This window comes from Mixophyes fleayi, chromosome 4, assembly GCF_038048845.1.
Source record: "Mixophyes fleayi isolate aMixFle1 chromosome 4, aMixFle1.hap1, whole genome shotgun sequence".
NCBI lineage: Eukaryota > Metazoa > Chordata > Amphibia > Anura > Limnodynastidae > Mixophyes > Mixophyes fleayi.
Window position 1 is genome coordinate 22,436,995 of NC_134405.1, and position 21,517 is coordinate 22,458,511.

General features: G+C 38.0%; 1 protein-coding gene across 1 annotated transcript; it reads right to left on the reverse strand.

The window, feature by feature from the left end:
• LOC142150550 (extracellular calcium-sensing receptor-like) lies at nt 1–19,662 on the reverse strand. Its single transcript, XM_075205748.1, has 6 exons — nt 19,574–19,662; nt 14,641–14,932; nt 10,176–11,006; nt 9,551–9,778; nt 3,098–3,221; nt 1–902 (listed from the first exon to the last, which is right to left on the reverse strand). The coding sequence occupies exons 1-6, from the start codon at nt 19,660–19,662 to the stop codon at nt 1–3; spliced, it is 2,466 nt and encodes an 821-aa protein (XP_075061849.1).
• Nucleotides 19,663–21,517: the final 1,855 nt, after the last annotated feature.

Consider the following 21,517-nt stretch of genomic DNA (forward strand, 5'->3'; position numbering starts at 1 on the left):
TTAATGTTTATTTTTCATTATGAGATGTCGACGGTTCTTATCTGGTCTGATCACTATGATGAAACATTTAGGAAGAAACATGCAGATCACCAGAGCCCAACTGGATGCCAAGATGGCAAAGATTTCCATTGCCACAGTGTATTGTCCCTGAGCACTGAGGGAGGCTGGGATATAAGACAGCCAGACACTGAGGAAGGCCAACATGCTGAAAGTAATAAACTGAGCCTCATTGAACCTGTCAGGAAGTTTTCTAACCAGGAAGGCAACAATGAAACTAATGGTGGCCAGAAGAAACAGATAACCTAGCATGGTCCAGAATGCGATAGGTGATCCCTCATTACACTCAACAATGATGAGTTCAGGTTTAGTATTAGTGTTATATTGTAGGAAAGGAGAAGCTGTGGACAACCAAGTGATGCATAAGATGAATTGTAGAAGGAAACATATAATAATAATCATGTAGGACACTTGGGGACTGGTCCATTTCCTCAGATTGCTGCCTGGTCTAGTGGCCATAAAAGCAAACACCACCATGATAGTCTTAGCCAAAACGCTTGAGACACACAAAGTGAAGGCCAGGCCAAATAGTACTTGACGCAGGAGACATTTCTGGTGGTGGGGGTAACCTATAAATACTAAAGAGCACAAGAAGCAGAGACACAGTGATATCAATAGAAGACAACTTAGAGAGTAATTAGTGGCTCTCACTATAGGTGTTTGTCTGTACAAGATGAAAAGCCTCAAAATAATAGCAGGAATAAGTGAGGATATTATACTGGTTGTAGTTAAAGTTCCTCCCAGTGCATCATCGTAAGAAAGAAACTCCATGGATTTTGGAAGACATCTAGATTTCTCAGGATTTGGCCACTGATCCCAAGGACACCTTATGCAGGTAATTGAATCTGGAAGATAGGACATATATGGTACCATTACAAACCTACATGTCATCACTGTATTGAGTAATGTTTAAAGTAGACAGTTGATCTGACTATATAACATTGATTTTATACATTCTACTAACACAATAGTATAAAGTATAAAGTATAAAGATAAAGTCTTATGTTCACTTTATGAAGTTTTTTCAAATGTACAAATATAAATATATATATTTTAGTCAAATTGATCCAGAGCTTACTTACTTACTTACATTACTATTACATATTAAATCAGAGCAGGCTAAGAGCAACTTAGAAGAATTTCACTGCCACATCTTTGCCGTCTTTCTGTCTTATTTTTAGTACTCTCAATACTCGGACATGTCATACATATGCTTTGCCACTAGGAGACACATCCAAGCTTCTGCATTGTGAGAGCATTATCACACCTCAGTTATGTTGACAACAGAGTGGTTGTAGATAAGGCTAACGATTATGGACAAGAGAAGGAAAACAATGGCATTTTAAAATCTTGTGCAGAAAAATTGATTTTTTTTCTATGAACTGAGCATAATCTTGTGTATAATTTTGGCAAATTTCCTATGTCATAATATATAGCATTTTTCTCTGCGGTCTAACCCTCTCTGGCAATTTATGACCTTACAACAACATTAACAGATCTAATGTGTTGTATTGTGCGTATATTAATGGCTCTCTGAGTCTACTGCTACTATAATGAACATTATGTTGAACAAAGCTATGTTAAAATGTTCTGTCAATCAAAATCTGCTGTGTAACTTGATGTATATAAGGGACAAAATCCAGAGTGCAATTTTGAACAATGTGCTTAACTCTATGTACTATATACACCATGTGAAGAGTAACCAATGCTACAGATGGAGCAGGTATAAGTCACACCAATGCTCTGAATGTGAATTAGTAGAACCAATATGAATTGACATGGTGCATGTTTTAAATGCTATCATGGGGCATGTCACATGATCTCATTTTTCAGACTTTCGAAGACCGCAACAAATATAAATTAGTGGGCAAAACCTTAGAATTGAGTCTCAGATCCTATATGGTGTTTATGCACCAAGAAGTTGCCGAATAAGCAGATTACTCAATGTGGTTCTGAAATTTTGGCTTTTTACTGTTTATTACCACATTTTTCTATATAATAATTAATGTCCATGGGCCTGATTCATTAAGGATCTTAACTTGAGAAACTTCTTATTTCAGTCTCCTGGACAAAACCATGTTACAATGCAAGGGGTGCAAATTAGTATTCTGTTTTGCACATAAATTAAATACTGACTGTTTTTTTCATGTAGCACACAAATACTTGATAGCTTATGTGTACACTGAAATTTAAAGTTGATATTTGTGTGCTACATGAAAAAACAGTCAGTATTTAACTTATGTGCAAAACAGAATACTACTTTGCACCCCTTGCATTGTAACATGGTTTTGTCCAGGAGACTGAAATAAGAAGTTTCTCAAGTTAAGATCCTTAATGAATCAGACCCCATGTGTTCAACATGATGTAAAATTAACACAGTACCAAACACTAACATTTTCTAAGACAAAAGTAGCCTTAGATGTGTAAACTTCATTATAGTTAAAAATGCTATCAGAAGGAGTCTCATCTTAATGATAGAACATATATCTCTTGCCACACTCACATTTACATGAACAATCGTTAAATGGACAGAGCATAAATGTTAATCAGTTGGAGTTGTAATAAGTCCATACAAGCCCTCGTATTTGTAGCTAAGTTTGGAGTCATTACTCAAGATATAATATGGGCATACTGTTTTGTATAATTATGCTTTAGATTACTTGGAATGTAGTATATGGACTCTAAAACATAACTCAAAACTATATCAATTTTAGCTAGACAATCTTAATTCGCAGTCCTCGGATGTTGTGGAGCTTACCCATCAACATGGATGGAATTTTGCTCTAAGTTGGGTGTTTTGGGCTGGTTTGGGACAGTGTATGGGCATTTTGTGTTGGACTTTTTTTGTCCCAATTTTGTATGTCTAAATGTTGAGAGGTATGCTAATATGCTGGAAGGGTTCTTTGTGAATTTTACACACTTTTGGGGAATACATTTCTATATGTTTCATAGATTATCTATTATCACTATCAGATGTATAACTTTTTCCAGTTCCAAAGTCTCTACTAGTTCTGAGTAGATCAGAAAGTCCTTGACTTGCCTGTCTGGTTAGATATTTCTCCTTGTAGACATTGGACACAATCAAAGCAGCAGACAGGTTGTCCTGTTCTAGCAGCTTTCCTGAATCCTGGAGGACAACTCTCACTGCAGACCGAGCGAGGGACCTGGGGATAATATGTAATTGCATTATGTTAACGTTATTTTTTTTGAAAAGAGAAAACATATTACTGTACAAGTCTAGTAGAAACAAGCAATACAGGAAGTCAGAACTGGGGACAACCACTAACGATCTCTTATGTGGGCATCATTTAATTCCAGAAGCCCTATAACCAGGGTTTTATTAAGCAATAGGCTGATCAGGCTGCTGCCTGGGGTAGCAAAGTCCCGGTGGTGCAGCCCCGCCGGGGTTTATTATTTTGTTTCCATTTTTGTTTAAAAATGTATGTATGGCAAGCAGTCCTGGGGCTGTCTAGCATCATTGGGACACCCGTGGTCTTCAAGGGTTGGCTCTGACAGACAGTATGCAGTCAGGCAGCCAGCCTGACAGCAAATGTGCTAACTGTTAGTTGCCTGTCAGTGCAGCCATGCTCCTCTTAGTCTGGTCTTGTGATTACCTCATCTCACTAGACTGGATGAAGTATTGTCTGCCCCTGCACTGACAGGCAGCTAACAGCATCAGATTTGCTGCCAGGCTGCCCGTCATGTAGAAGACTGCTGTGACTGAGGTAAGTGAGTCGTGGGTGGGCTGCTAGGGGGAGTTAATGATATTGGCTGCAGAGGGGGAGTTGACGTAATGAAAATGGCTGCATGTGGCTGGAATGAAAATGACTGTGGTGGGGGAAGGTAATGAAAATGGTTGCTGAGGGCTGAGGTAATGAAAATGGCTTCGGAGGGTAATGAAAATAGCTGAAGGGAGGGAAAGAAAATGGCAAAAGGACTGAAGGGGAGTGATGAAATGGCTGAGGGGTTATTAAAAAAATAGAGCAGCTTTAGAGGGGCGCATGATGTCTGTATTTTGTGGCAATTACAAGGATGCTGTCTGTGGTCTCAGCATTCACTAGAATGCTAAATACTAGTCAGAAGGGGCTGGCAGATGTTTGTATTTGATTATAGCTCTTTGACCACATACGTTCATATTTTGACTATATATTCCGGTGGCATGGCATAGTTTTGTCTCGCCATAATGTAGTGTTGTGTTTGGACTAAAGAGCCTAGTCATTCAGGGTTATTAGCATTTGGTCCTCAGCTCGCCAAAAAACTGGTAATGCAATGTGGATAATAAAGATAAATTTATTAAAACAAATATATATAAAAAGGTGAGAACATTACTCAATATGCAATATACATGCTACAAAACAACCATCTAGAAATAGAGGAACCACAATAGAGTATAGGTGCACCTATATAAAAAATGTGCACAATTGCCTGTTTCATCATGACCTGAGTTGTGCAGCACTGACTTGATAGTGTATATAGAACTGCGGAAAAGGCACAAATTGGTTGATATACCATTAATTTTAGGAGTCTGTGAGGAAAAGTGATTTTTACACTATTATCCGTGAATTGATAAAACCTCCACAATCAATTATTACCTTCTCCATTGAGTTTGAACATTTCACGATATCGTGAGTACTGAATTGTTATATGCTCATTTTTGAGACCCTTTCTAGCAAGGAACAGCTAAACAAGACATGTACTGTACCATCGGATCTTTTGTAGGATTTAATATAGTTTGATTTTTAATATAGGTGCACATATACTCTATTGTGGTTCCTCTATTTATAGATGGTTGTTTTGTAGCATGTATATTGCATATTGAGTAATGTTCTCACCTTTTTATTTATATTTGTTTTAATAAATTTATCTTTATTATCCACATTGCATTACCAGTTTTTTGGCGACCTGAGGATCTATTGCATTTTGCTTGTTATTATATTTTGTAGTTAGGGGGTTGCAGACCCCGTGCATTGGTCCCCTTGTTCACCACCATAATTTTGCGCCAAAAGGAATTTTCTGTCTTTTTTATTTATTTTTAGCATTTGGCATTATAATACAATTTTTTCATATTTTCAAAACAGCACCGGGACTTTCCAGAAGCCAGTTAGAAGACAACAACAAAGCTGCAAGAAAAAGCAAGAGAGAAGGGCAAGTATGCTGAAGAATACTCCTGAATATTCATATTTAGGAGTATTTCTCTACTTCTATACATTGGTAGTGGTGGTGGTTCGCGGGCACTATGGGTGGAATAAAGGGTTATATGAGGTATATTTATATTGCTGTGTATTTTAGGAGCACCCACCACATTCTACTAGGATTACCGAAGAAATGCAGTTTTTTACTTATCAATTGAGATAGAAGTAGACATATATCCTTGGCACATAGTGCTGGACTCTACAGATTGAATGGGTCCATCTGTGCTGGCATACATTAGACAAAAACAAAATCACTGTCAGATACCAAGCAGGAAATAAAAAACAATAAACCTAACTGCGGTTTATGCAATGAATGCATATAGAGTATTGAGAGATAGGTGTATATCTCACTGCCCTTATCTCCCTTTCTTTGTATATGTGATGCCCTTGTTAGATCTAAAATTCTGATCCAAGTCTGCCTGAGGTGTCAAGTACATCTGGAAACGCTTCAATCAGCTGGAGAGAATAGACACAGAGCAAGTTCTGTATACAAGGAATATTATCTGATTTATTGATACAAAGATACAAGTTTTTATAGCCTACTAAATAAATGAACCCTACGTCATAAGCATAGTCTATACCATTAGTCTATTGGATGCCCTGCTGATTAACTTTCTCATGTATTCTTGAGGTGTTTACTTTCTCCCCCTTCTAAGGACAGATGAGTCTATTATTTTTATCTCAAGGGGAGCTGGAGGTTTATCTCCTGTATGCCATGTCCAACATCAAGGGCACAGCTCCCACACTACGAGCTGAACATGAAGCTACTTATTGTTCTCATATCTTGATACATTCTTTAGGAGTTCTCTATCTCAGCTTAACCTCAAGGCCATGGGTTTACATCTTGTAAAACTGCAAATCATCAGAAAAATTAATAATCTCTTTTAGCAAATAATATTTCTATGCAAGTTGCAATAAATTGCTGAACAAAGGCCTTATGAGGCCTTAACAAAAAAACCATATTTAATACCCTGCATGAAAGTGTATTTGTATGAGTGATGGTGTTTTTGTATATATATATATATATCACTCTGGGTTTATTGATAATTGTATATTTGTATCTCATTCATATCCTATCTACACTATATACCGTATGGGCCTGATTCATTAAGAAAAGTAAAGCCAAAAAAGCAGTAACTTTGCACCTTGGCAAAATCATGTTGCATTGGAGGTGGATGTAAATTTAAAATGTGATGACAGATTTATGACAGATTTATAGTTGGGGTAGGGCATGTCCAAGATCAACTTTAAATTTCAGTATAAAAATCAAGTTATCAAGTATTTGTGTTCTACATGAAAAAAAAAGTCAGTATTTAAATGTGCAAAATAATAAACTAATATTCACCCCTTGCATTGTAACTTGGTTTTGTCCAGGAGAAAACTTACTCATTTTTTAACTCACTTTCCTTAATGAATCAGGACCTATGTGTCTGTAATATGTCTCATATCTGTATATCAATCTCTGTGTAAACTAAACCCATTTTTTAGTAGAAGCACATAGATGTGTGAGACAAGATAGCGGTGTATGCAGAGGTACACATGCTTGTAGTGTGTGACGGAAGTAGATAGATGAATCGTGGTCATTCCTTACTAAGTGTAGATTAGGCATATGACTGCAACTAGTACTACACTGATGTGGAAACATGAGATTACATGTTGTGACATCTGACTATTTAAATTATTTGCTTGGAGTGCATTAGTGCGTATTTTGGAATGTATGTCGCATTGTATTGGGAGGGGCACATCTTTTTACTCCAAACAAGTGGACTTGAATTATCCTGCTGTTCAGAGTGAAACCAGACTTGCCCCTATACTTTTAATGTGACTCTTTCATTCATAAATTCACAACTGGCGTGTGACTTCTCAGCAACCAGACAGCTGTAGTATTGCCTCCCCTGCAGTTGATCTCTTTTGATTCAAACCATCTTATTTAAGGAGTGACACGTAAAACAAATGAAGCCCAAATAGGGCTGAATGAAATAAAGCCAGAGGTTATATTATTTGGATCAGCACTTGGTGCAGTGCAGCGATTAACAATTTTAGTTGATCAGCCACTCAATTATATATTCCTCTTCCTGCTTCCTGTATTCCATTCTTCCTATTGGATTTTTCACCCTAACATCCACTTATTGGTTGCAAAGTTGATGTCTTCACCGTTTTTAGTTCCTCTGTTTAATATTTCCTATTTTCAGATGAGGCCAGAGCTAGGAGGTACAAAGCAGCGGTCTGCGATCAATATGTTGGCGTCGTAGGGTTTGAGAGGAGTTGGGCCCTAAAGCGCTGACTCCTCTCCCTTAATTAAAGCTGTAAGTGCTGAACTTGTCATTTCAGGGAGATCCGGGCCTTGCCTTTATTGGGGGTCCAGAACAAGCCAAAGGAGGGGGCATAGGGGCTCTGTGTCCCATGAGGCACCAAAGGGTATGGAAGGTATTATTATTATTATAGTTTGTTTTATTATTATTATTTTTATTATTATTATTATATGTTTACCATGTTTGTCATATTACTAGTGTTTTTTACAAAAAGTTGTGTTTTTTAACTTAACAAAATTCCTGGAAAATATCTGAAGAGACTGAAAACAACATAATGAGGAGCTTCATTCACACAACATATAGTACAGGATTTTGGATACACAAGTTTGACATGTCAATTTTTTTTCTGGAGCTGCGCTTTTATATGTTATTAGTTTTATTAGCAACAAAACATTTTTTAAATATATTTTTTACATTAAATAACTGAAGTATTTTGGTCTTTGACAGATTAGACAGGTATAGATTGTTAATGATAAAATTATATGCTATATGTGTATATTACTGTCACTATAAATTAGTAGACTTTGAAGTAGAATACAATTGATATATTATTATTATTATTATTATTATTATTATCTTTGACTTATAAGGCGCCACAAAGGGTCCGCAGCGCCGTACATTACATATACAGAAAACAGAACAAGACACAACATGATACAAAAATGTATACAAACACAGGTGACAGGGTAAAGCAAATCAGATTATATCTGGGACAAATAGTGAAAGGGATGGTAGAAATCAGCAAGAAGAAGGCCAAAGCTTAAGAGGACAGGGAAAACAGGGCTAGCGAAGCAGGCCAAGAGGTATAGAGGGTGAAGGAATAGTAGAAGCAGCACACAAGGAAAGAGGGCCTTGCTCATGAGAGCTTACATCCTAAAGGGAAGGGGGAGACACAAATAGAGTGGTACTAACTGGGGGAGAGCAGGGGCGCACACAGGATTGTCAGGGAAACCCCCCCTGACCGAAAAAAAAAAAAACACGAGAGAGAGCATGCGCAGCAGCTCCGATTCGGCAGCGCTGTCCTATACAGCAGCTGCGGCGCTGTCAAAGAAGCGTCTGTGGCGGTGCTGTATACAATACAGCACCGCAGCGGACGCTTCTTTGACAGCGCTACGGCTGCTGTATAGGACAGTGCCGCTATGGTGGCCACTTAGCGCAAATGGGGGTTTCTGGAGACTCAGAAACCCCCCCTGCGAGCGCCACTGGAGAGAGCCAAGGAAGTTAGGAGGAGGACTGGTAGACTTGAATAAAGAAATGAGTCTTAAGGGCACGCTTGAAGCCTTTGAGAGTAGATGCTAACCTGATGGAACGTGGAAGATCGTTCCACAGTAGGGGAGCAGCCCGGCCAAAGTCCTGAAGACAAGAGTGAGAGGAGGTGATCAGTGAAGTAGTGAGGTGGCGGTCACAGGCAGAGCGGAGCGGGCGGGTAGGAGTTTAGGTAGAGATGAGATTGGAGATGTAGGGAGGGGAAGATTGACTAAGAGCTTTAAAGGTGAGGATGAGGAGTTAAAATTTAATTCTGTAGGGTATGGGGAGCCAATGTAGTGACTGTTGGAGGGAGACTGCAGATACAGAGCAGTGGGAGAGAAAAATGAGGCGGGCAGCAGCATTGAGGATAGACGTAAGAGGGTCAAGGCGAGAATCTGGTAGGCCAGAGAAAAGGAGGTTACAGTAGTCAAGGCGAGAGATAACAAGCGAGTGAACAAGGGTTTTCATGGTGAGAAAGGGACGTATCTTAGATATATTTCGAAGGTGGAAGTAGCAGGATTTTAGAGGTACAGAATGTGAAGCTTGAATGAGAGGGAGGAATCAAGGATGACCCCATTTTTGTTGTCTTTCATAATTTGATAGAGAAGATAGGTACATATGCCTTTACTGATTAACTGCTTGATTCACATGTACTCTATACCATTCACATAGATTAGCAGTTACATATTTAAATAAAAATACACCTGTGTAGATGGACTGAAGTTTCATCTGAACTCTCACCTGTTGACCTCCCATGGGCCACAGCAACAGGCTTGAGTTGATTGTCAGAGCTTTTTCGGGAATTGCTGTAGGGCTATAATTGCCAATCTGAACTTGCTTTACAGTCCCTTCTGGACTCAGTTGCCAGTTCACAATACGATAGACTGAAGGTAGGTCTCCATTCTGATCATAGTAAAAGTAATCACCACTACTTAGAGTGAGCTTGACTCTCCTGATATAGTGTGTGAGCTGTGAGGATTGGGAGAATAAGAAATTTATTTGCTGACTGGAGCAGAAATAATAAATTAAATACACTTATTGTTCCACAAAATGATAGTCCTTACTCAACAATATTGAATAAAGATAAATTGATCAGAAAAATAAGTCAACATAAAGTGCAAAATCAAATTTTAAAATTCTGGTAAGACTGTCAATAGTTGTTTCACATTTTCACATTTTGTAAATGAGGCAACACGGTAATGTATCCGAACATTTCATAGAGTTAAATTAGTTCAGTAATTACTAAATTGAAAATGCTACATTTTATACAACTAAACACCTGCCAAACATAAATAGTATATATGGAAATCCTTTTTTAAATTAGTCATACTTATATTATCCTCCTAAACCTATGACATAATATTACCTGCCAGGGTTTGAAATTCCAAATATCTGCACAGGTTCCATATGAAAATGGCCCTTTGCCCTCCTTGCAACTTTTCAAATCTTCCAAAGCTTTAGCCAAAACAGTTACAGAAGTGTATGTATAATAAGAATATTTTAAGCTGCTGATGTAGGTGGAACTGTTCATGACACCATCTAAAAGTTCTTCTCCTGTGCATTCTCTTAATGGGGTCTCCAAAGAACCAGAAATGTTTTTCCAATAAAAAAAATTGCAATTGAAAACTTTCTCCCAATACAGATTCACCCAGTTTCCCCCCATAGACTCTGAGGGATGTATCTGGCTGAGGAACTGACTTAAACCTGGTACCACATGTTCAACACCAGCTAAGCCAAGAGTTCCAGATAAGATCTGAAAATATTTTTTTACTGATAATAAGGGAGACCTGGACCAGCCTACATTTCCTATTAAAATCCTCCCTGTAATGTTCTGTTTCAACATTTCATTCACAATAGGAACAAAATCAGCTTCAAAAGAGAACACAATGACAACCTTAGCTGCTGACTCCTTAATAACTTTGACTATCTGTGGAGCATTGCGATTTGGTTGACCTAGACGAATATATTCAGTAAAAGCTACACATGCTCCAGCCTTGATTATCTCTTGTTTTATTGGCTGAATTCCTAGAAGACCATAATCATTGTCTGCAGCAACAAGACCAATCCAGGTCCAACCAAAGCTCAAAACAAGTTTTGCCAGTCCCATAGACTGTAATTTATCATTTGGAACAATCCTGAAGAAAGATGGAAACATCTTCTGGTTACTGAGCAGGGAAACACTTGAATATGGACTGATCTGAAAAGGAAAAAAGGGATATTATACACATTAATGGTACAACACTGTTTTTTCATTTGCAAAGCAAACCTACTTCATTTATCTAATAACCACCTATAATCTGGGTGAGGTACGGAATAATGGTGCTGATTGCACTGACAAGACAAGACAATACTGACATCTTGAGTCCGGACGACTGCTACCCCGACAAGGATCTATCACGACTCTTCTGTGAAACTACTTGATGCAAACACGAAGAAAAAAGACGCCGGTGGGACTGGATGACGTCAATGACATAGGCGACGCTGCTAACGCTATTCTTAAGGGACTAATGAAACTATGAGGCCATGTACAATGTACTTTACAAAGGGTTGTACATTGTACTTGTGTATTGTGAATATCATGTAACGGTCCCACTTGTAAATAATAAGCACTTTTTATTTTAACTGTTACCTCCTTATTATGTTTATGGTTTGTGTACTGTGACTACACCTCTAATATTTCCCAATAATAATGCTGATATTAATTCATTTACTTAATTAGGTTAAATTAATCTAATCCTGCAAGCAGGTTTAAGCAGCAACAAAAACTTTATCAATAAAGATTATTATACAGATAAAATAATATAGATATTATTATACAGTGAATTAATTATCATAATTAATGCATTATTTATTAATATATATCTATTAGCCTCTAAGTGTTACAATATTATGAATATACAATGTTTTCAAACAAAGTATAAAGGTCATTTAGATTATTGATGTAAGAAGTAAGGACAGAGCAGAAGAATAGGTATGGAGACACGAGGGAAGAGGGGCCCTGCTCATAAGAGCTTACATCCTAAGGGAGGGTGGACAAATCAGACACAAGAGGGAGCTGGTGATGCCAGGGGAGTGAGGGAATAGCGAGCAGAGTAGATGAGGGGTTAAGTGGACGGTTGATAAGCTTTGAGGAACAGGTGAGTTTTAAGTGCTCGTTTGAAGGAGCACAGATTGGGAGTGAGATGGATGGAACGAGGGAGGTCGTTCCAGTGCAGTGGGGCAGCTCGGGCGAAGTCTTGGATTCTGGAGTGGGAAGTGGTAATTAGAGTGGAGGAGAGGCGACGGTCATTAGCAGAGCGCAGGGACCGGGCAGGAGTGTGAATGGTGAGGAGATTGGCGATATAGGGAGCAGTAGACAGGGAGTGAGCCTTGTAAGTGGTGATAAGGAGTTTGAAGAGGATTCTGTAGGGGATGGGGAGCCAGTGTAAGGCATGGCAGAGAGGGGAGGCAGAGGAGGAGCGGCGTGAGAGAAAGATGAGTCTAGCAGCCGCATTGAGTACAGAGCGGAGGGGGGCGAGATGTGAGAGGTGGAGGCCAGTGAGGAGAAGGTTGCAGTAGTCGAGGCGGGAGATGATGAGTGCGTGGATGATGATTTTGGTGGTGTCTTGTGAGAGGAAGGGTTGGATGCGGGCGATGTTGCGCAGTTGGAAGCGACAGGCTTGAGTAAGGAATTGGACATGGGGGGCAACATATAGCAGTTATTATCAAAATTACTTAAAAGAAAATTCCATGTCTTTTGCAGATATTTATGATCATTGTGAATGGTCTGTAAGCATGTGTCATTGCAGCTAATTGTAATAACATGAATATGCAGTAGTTACATTTAAATTTTAAAGGTCATTTAGTTTTTTGATATGGCAGTACAAAAATTAAGCTGACGATTACTGATGTCTGTGGTATCATGAAGGAATATTGTGCAGAATATAATTTAGGTCCACAGAGGCTATATGGTCAGTGGGTTAGCAGTGATAAATGTAATGATCAGAAAGAAATGAGGTATGTAGTGTAAGTGAATCATTGTGTTCCCTTATAAATAAGGCTGGTAATTAAAACTGGCAAAAATGCAAAATATGCAAAGTGTCATGGAGTACAAAAAAAAATCAAGTAAAATATATGGCTTTAAGTAAGATTAGCTTGCAACTATAGTAATAAAATGTAACATTATACCCAGAGTAATAAAATGTTTCATTGGTAAGACCTCAGAATGATGAGATGACCAGTTACTAAACACTTGTGTTGAATAATGCACGCGACCCATTGGCACAATACTTATGTTAACTGGTCTACTGTACACTGAACAGTTTAATAATTATTGACATAGATGTTGTAAATATGTATTAAGGTCCATAGGTGATTTCTTAGCATTGCCTATGTATCAATCAGATTGCTATTACAATGGGGTATGTATGTTGGTACCGGGAGGCAACATCAAACCTGTTTTGGTATAGATAATGCACATGTTCAAGGGACACGGTTAAATATAACACTCCCATATTACTGACCGTAGGGCCTAGTTGACCAATGTTTCAACTTAAATGTTGCATTTAGGTCCTCTGGGATGAATGTCTATATCCATTTGGTCTCTGTTGTATTTATCTTTTTGATTTAGTTACACCCTTTCCTGCCTTGTCTCTATAATTTCCTTACCTGGCCAAAACCCTTGTATGCTAAATAAGAGGTTGACCAACAATAAAGCTTTCATTAAAAAAACCCAACTTGTGCATCACAAACTGGAAAGATTAAGAACTTACAAGTGATGAGACATTTTGCAGATAAAGGTAAGAACATACATCAATTAAGATGTTAACTGACTGACCACATTCCATCCTCTTCAGAGCAAGTCTTGTTGCCTAGCAATGAATGGACACTGTGCATCTACTGAGCGGCTCTTGATTTGGAAAACGTTGTTCTTAGTGCTTTCTTGTGTTTCTATTTGGATACTTTTTGCTGGCTCACTGCCCCTGATGACAGTCTGTATGTAGAATAAAATGATTGTTGGGATTGGATTTTGTTGACTGTAGCCTTACCAGTCAGTCAGAAGGAGACAAAAGTTAAAAAAAAAAAAAAAGAAAGTCAAGTGCGTGAGGGGCTAGGAATTGGGACTTGCAGGAAGGAGGGCGGTAGGCTGAAGCTGAAGGGTCCATTGACTATACTCTGCCAACAAGAGTATGCAGGACTGTATGTGTGTGCAGGAATGTGAAAGAGGTCAGGTGACTCATTGCATAGCCTGAACGCTAGACCCCAGGTTAGGAAAGTTTTGGGACAAGGTTGCACTTATGGTATTTCACTGAAAATTTTAATTATATTTTTTTGTGGAATTGCCCTCTTTGTATAATATTCAAATGGAGAAGCTTTGACATTATGCTGAAAAATAATACTATGCTATAACACCTGTCTATAATATCATTGACTACCTCATTAAAACAAAGTTGCTGAAAATTTAACAAATCAAACTCACATCCATCAAAAAGGCCAGAAATAGAGGAGGGAAAAGGGTTAACAACACATAGGGCTAGATTTACTAAGCTGTGGGTTTGAAAAAGTGGGGATGTTGCCTATGGCAACCAATCAGATTCTAGCTTTCATTTATTTAATACCTTCTACAAAATTACAGCTAGAATCCAATTGGTTGCTATAGGCAACATCCCCACTTTTTCAAACCCGCAGCTTAGTAAATCTAGCCCATAGTGTTATTTTATTGTACTATAAACTTGTCCCTATTCTGTTAAAAATGTTTACTTGCTAATTACTGTATTTGGCGATATGTGATTTATTTATAATGGTAGAAATCATTTCATGGTTTTTAAATACATGTTCTTCAAACTTCTCACCTGTGGGTATCTGAAAGCCCCCAAAACATTAGCCAAGATGATGGAGTTTGCAGAAACTCTGGAACCAATAACGGCAGCAAAAGATGGTCTAGTATTACACCGGCTGTTGGAGGAGAGTGTGGTGACCTCATTTAAGAATTGTAAAGCTCCTTGTAGTTCATAATGGGGTATATTACATGTGTCGTACATCTGGAACCCCAATGTTACATTTGAGAGAATATTGGGATCCCTGTTGATCTCTTCAATGGTGTGTATCAGAGTCTGAAGCTGTTGGTAGAATTCTAAACTGTACCTTTAGGATAGAGAAAAGATTACGTAAGACGTTTTACCTTTGTTAATTTTCATTTATATTACATTAAAGTTTGTACAGTATCTGCTAAACTATGATCTTATTACTCAATGACAATTCAATTGTTGGAGCATTTATTGAGGCCGGTAATGATATTAATTTATATAACCTATTTGCAAACTATATTTTGATGCAGCTTTTAATATTTGTTCAACATCCAACTTTCATATTGATTCTAGTGTTACAATGTGTAGTAAGGGAAGAAGTAAATTACCATAAATAATTATTTTTGCAAATATACCTGCTGCGATCCTAATGTATTTTAGGGTATACGCTACTTCCTGGTCTTGGAACAACCCATAAAAGGGGGATGCACATAAAATGTATTTGTTGGTAAAATGTGCAGGGGAAACAGAAAAAGCATCACATTAAAGTCCAACCTGTTTCTAATTTAGGACCGTGTCTCACCACACTGCCCCATCACCCTGTCCATACTCCAAACAAAACTGTTCTACTTGGGGCTACTGTCTCTATTCCCCCCTCACCACTAGAATGTAGCTCTCACCCTATGTCTCAAGTCTGTCACTCTATCCCAGTCTATCACATATGTTCTTTGTGATGCCTGATGTTGTTTTATTCTGTATGTTATGTGATTGCTTCTGCTTCAGTCAGTTACTTGAAAGCTACAGCCTGTGCTAGGCAGCTTGTTTACTCTCCACTGTGTTTCAATCAAATAGAACATTTGCAAAATGTCTTCATTTATCAGCCTACATACTACTTATATGCAAAGTGGTAGTGCTTTAAAATGATGCAACAGCTGAAGGCTGTTCATTGGATGGAGGTCTGAATGAAAGGAAATGTGGTTCCATTCTTTGTATGCATTGAAAAAGTTCAATGTGAACGAAACGCGTCTGAGATTTATTAGAGGTGGTGAATGTGGAGCCTTGGTCCTCAGTGAAAGAGAGCTGTATCGTATATTATATCTTCCAATCTGTAAAGCAGAGCGCTGCTTGCCCTATGCTGAAAGGGTTTACTATATTGTTTGGAGGAGATGTGGAGTGAGAGACGAGAAGAATCAGGTGGCCACCTGGGTTTGTTATTGCAACGGAGAGGGATCTATAAAGACTGTTTTAAATTACTATCCCAGGGTAACTGGGTAAACTGAAAATACTTCTTTGATTTATGTGCCTTGTACTGTTTGCAGATTTGAGTTCATTATCTCTTGTCACGAACACGCTCCGAGCTGCCGTGACTTTGGGGTGTTCACTGTACGAGGTCACACACAATTTCAGCCCACAGTCTCTCACTACCTATCACACAGGTTATAGACCTACGGAATCGCCCCCAACACAGCGCCCTCACACCCAGAGACACTTCAGGTTCTGCCACCAACTATTGAAAATGGGCAATAGGACCACAATATACTGTTCTACACTGGCACACAGGCTTCTAGTTATGCACAAACTAGCAAGACCCACCTCAGCACACACAGGGTTAACTCTTCACACCTCCAGACTGTTACACAAATGTAAATACAAGCACACACAGCTTGTTAATCAAATGTATCAACAGATCACACACTGGCATTCCAAGGGTTAACTTGGTCGAGCTATGACTCTTCTAAACAGGCTAATGGATTCGTTAGAGTATCAAGGACGCAACTTATTAAATTATAGATTTAATATACAAAAATACAGGGCATACAGGTAAAAAAATAATGAATAACAATTAATGGACATAACAAGCAAAACAGTTTAAAATAAAAGAGATAAACTTACAAAGTATAACTTACTTATAATCTGTATGCCTGGGGCAGGCAGAGAAGATGGACAGTCCTTTAATTAGATTCATTCCCCAAGAAGTTGACAGTTTGTTCTTTCAGAACACAGGTTTTTAAGCAACATGAAATGGGATGGTCTTCACAGGGACAGCGTTTAATGCTAATCGGGGGTTGTGGCCTGGGACACTTTTTCAATCACCATTTACATGTTTCCTGATTTCTAACCAATTCTACTATGTGATATATTTTTTCTGTAGAGCATTACTTCAATCCAATTTTATCATTAATAAATCCCCTGTGACTTTGTCCATCTTTTAATATCAAACACGCCTAAGTACAGTGCATTCGCAGAGCTTACACTCCTTTCCTTCATTTCTCTCTGGGGCAGAATTCTTAATTTAACATATGAGCTGCCCTTCATCATGCTATTGAGGAATATGTGGTTGATCACTACTTTTATTGATTTTAAGTGGCATATTTTAAAACTGAATTATTTTTGTCTATACAGTATTACATATAGGCTATATCAGCACATGGCCTCATTGAGCCAGACCACATGCTGAGCGGTACCTAAAAGTCTATTCAAGTGTCACAAATAGTCTAGATCTCACCCCAGAAGTCCTTTGAACCTGCCACCCCCCAGGTGACACTTCTATCTTTACACACTAGGATGTGCAAAGCCATCCAATAAATTTATATCCGACTCTCTGACTTCAAATTTTACACTTATAACTCAACTTATCAATGGATTCCTTTGACATAACATATTTGCACTGCAGTTATGATTTTATCCCTTATAAATAACTGCAAGCTCTCCATGTTCTCTCAAGACTCCTGTTATATGCTGGGATTGTCAGCCCTAATGAAGAATTATGTGCATTGAGAGGTTCATTGCTGACTCTCATGGAAAGTTAACTATTTGTTGACGGATTCTTGACACAGATAGCTCTTAAACTATTAACACTGGAGAGGAACTGTTTGTTCTGATTGCTCCCTTTGCCTACTATATGTTTTGTCTTTGAAACCGTTTTATCATGTCTGTTGATTAGAGATCATTGTCCGGATGTTACATTTTATTGTGTTTAATAAATATTTTGATTATATTATATTGCAGCTTGTGTTCATGTGTACTCCGCCCTTTGCATAAGGTTTTTTTCAGCTATATGGGAATATAGAGTGCTGCCTATTTCTTTTTCTTTGGATTTTTACAATCGATGCATAAAAGAGTGTGCTCCCAACAGAAGACATTTATAAGCCCTAGTTGGTATAATAATATTACGTCAATACATATTGCAATATTTTTTTAACTGAAAAAAAGTTTAAGATTTTGCTATAAAGTATTGCAGCAATTAGAAACCACTTATTTTAGTATTTGACTGAAATAAAATAGTTTGAATGTCTGTCTGAAATAAAAGACTGTCGCCATTTGTATAATGTAGATTACAAAAACTAAACTATTGCTCTGCAATAATTCCTTTCAAATACCTATTAAGTTGTGAAGCTGCAACAGGTTTTGTGGAAGAGACCCTCTGCACTAGACACTATTGATACATATAATAGACCCTTTATGCTACATTTAATTCTCTTAAACAACCCATACTGTTTGATTTGTGTGATAGGGTGCAGTCTTAGTAGTTGAAGCAGCATATAGTAAGAGGGAAAATAAATACTGTTTATGAGGAGCATTCCTGGGGTACCATTATTAGGAGGCACAATTGATATCCACAGATTATCAGATTAGAGACATATATATGTGTACTAGCTACAAAAGGTATAAAAACTATAGATGTTCACTGACCCCCGTGAGTTGGTTTTGACTTTGGTTTTGGATCTGGATTAGCTTTGCGTGTTGGTTTTGGTATTGGCAAAACCGTCCTCGTGTGTTTTCATTTTTGTTTTGGATTATTTAGGAAAAACCTAAAATATGCTAAAATCACATAATTTTGCTCTTTTTTCCCCCTACATTATTATTAACCTCAATAACAATAATTTCAAGTCATTTGCAGTCAATTTTGACCACCTCACAGAGCACAATATTATTTTCATACACTTTCAAACAAATACTGCAGCGACCTGGCTGGATGGTAAGCGACAGAGCAATGACACAAACACACGGCAGTTCCTAGCACATCTTGGACACATTGGCACACAGCAGTGGTAGAAAAGAAAAATGGGGGTCCGCCCGCCCTAACACCCACCAACCGTTATGTTGGATCTTAAAAAGGAATCCAAAAATCGTGAGATCCGACGACATAACAATGACGATTTGACTCGTTTTCAAATCAGAGGGTGGTCGAAAGTCCCGAGCCAGCTTGGCTCGGTACTCGGATCTGCTTAGTTTGAGTGTGTTCGGTTCTCAGGGAACCGAGCCTGAGCAGCTCTAGTAAAAACTCTGTTTAAACAGACAAATCAATACTCTATACAAGTAGATCAGTATAAAGAGCAGTGTTTATGTAGCAGCACAATACACTGAGCACTATAGAACAGTCAGGAAGACTTTGAGTCTGGAGAGCACAGAGAGAGGTTTCTCCTTTCTTGAAACCAGGATAAAGAAACAGTGAAATATAACGTTGCAGGTATAGTGATATTAACTGTTGATAGGATAATCTACCAATCACAAAGCTAAATTCAAAATGTTGTAGAAGCAGAAGATCAGTTACAGATTATATATGAGCAGAAATAATGATATATCTGGATGCAGGAAAGTTAACAGCTTGTAGGGACAGGTAAGTGTAGGAGAGAACTTACTTCTTAAAGATGGCACTTGTATTTTAGGACTAACTAACTGAACTACTACTTATATACGGAGTCATATATAAATCAGACACTGAAAGAACATCAGTTATATCATAATATTTACTTACATTGTACACGAGGTCCTGGGTGGTCTCACATTGAATGTAAGTTTTTGGTAGATTTTGTCAACATGAATTCCTAATAAGACTCCTATCATGATGTCTCCAGGTTGTGTTATCCCCTCCAGCACTGACAGAGGTGACAGTCTGCATCTCTGATCCATGGAGCAGACGATTAAAATGTGAAACAAGATGACATTTATACACATGTTGTTAATACGGTCCATATTGTTTTAATTATCCAGTAGATAATCTGTAAACAGAAAATACACATCACTGTTCATGTTCAACTGTGTACTGTATGTATAAATGCAGATTTCAGGTATCAGATATTATCTTGTAGGACTGATGTGAAATCAGTCACTTACAGGCTGGTCGTTCAAGTTACCTGAGCATCCACAGGTGTGTAAAAGCACTAAAGTTATCAAGATGCAGGTTTGAAAAAGTGGAGATGTTGCCTATAGCAACCAATCCGATTCTAGTTATCATTTATTTAGTACATTCTACAAAATGACAGCTGGCATCTGATTGGTTGCTATAGGCAACATCTCTACTTTTTCAAAACTGCAGCTTTATAAATTTACCCCTAAGTGAGATGAACTAGTTTGACAAATACAAAGTAAAAATGTTATTTGATGTACTCTTTAGTATAGCCTAAACTCTAAAACACAGATGACCTTTGTGAATCTTATGATTTTTATATTATATTGTATATTCTGTATATTCTATATTTTAATTATGACTCAGAAGTGATCTCTCCTATAATTCCTGGTAGACTATCTATTACCCAGCCCGGCCCTGGTTACATGCACAAGTATAAAGCAAGCTTTATGCATTGTACCTATGAAGAGAGTGAAATCAACAGATGAGCTTAAAAAGTGAATAATGTGATCTTCTATGATGAAATAAAGCAGAGTTTTGATACTATATGGGTGTGTATAGAAGAGGGCTAGTGTGAGGTCCTGAATATTTTATTACACAAATTCTCCACTTGATAATGGTCTGATGTAGTGTTTGGGAGCTTACTAAGTGGCTATGGATTAGTCGGCAATAATAATTCAAGGTTAAGAGTTCACAAAGAGTTTCCCTAATAAAAACTACATTAATAGAATCAAACAAATCAAATTCATTATCACTGTCACAATTGATTGCCTTGGGCTTGTCACCATCTGGGTAAGAGTATATTACGGAGGTTTACGAACAAAGAGTATGTGTGTGGATGAGTTTCTATAACGAGTATGATGGAGATATAGTGAGAGTGATGTTTATATATGTGGCTATATGATGGAGATATAGTGATAGTGATGTGTGTTATGACAGTATATAATTTAGTTGCAATAAAATTCTTATAATAGATGTCTTATACTTACTTCACCACAAGTCTCTCTATATCTTCCTCACTGTTATCCCCCAGCTTTATAGAGATAGCTGTATTTATATGTTATGATCTGATATTTGTATGTAATGATCTGAATTATAAATGACTCAGTCTATTCACAGTGACATTCCCTTTTCATAATGAGTTAATAGTTTAGGGAAAACAAAATTACATAATTGTGCAGATGTGATTTCCCAGCCGTGGTTGGTGATCAGAGCCGGATTTAGACCTCATGGGGCCCTCGGTAAGATCTTGGCTTGGACCCTCCCCCCTCCCTGAAACAATCCATAGCACTATTTTTTTAGCATAGCATATACTCCTAGCATATACTCCTAGTAGAAGGGCAAGCTGTGTGCCGCTACACATTACACTGCTCCTCCGGCATCACACTGTGGCCCCTCATTACTGGCCCTCTCTTCACACTGTGCCCTCCTTTATCATTACACTGCATCACACTGCGGCCCCTCATTACTGTCCCTCTCTTCACACTGTGCCCTCCTTTATCATTACACTGCATCACACTGTGGCCAATCATGCAGTTCAGGGTTAGCAAGCCCAGTAATAAAAAAAACAGC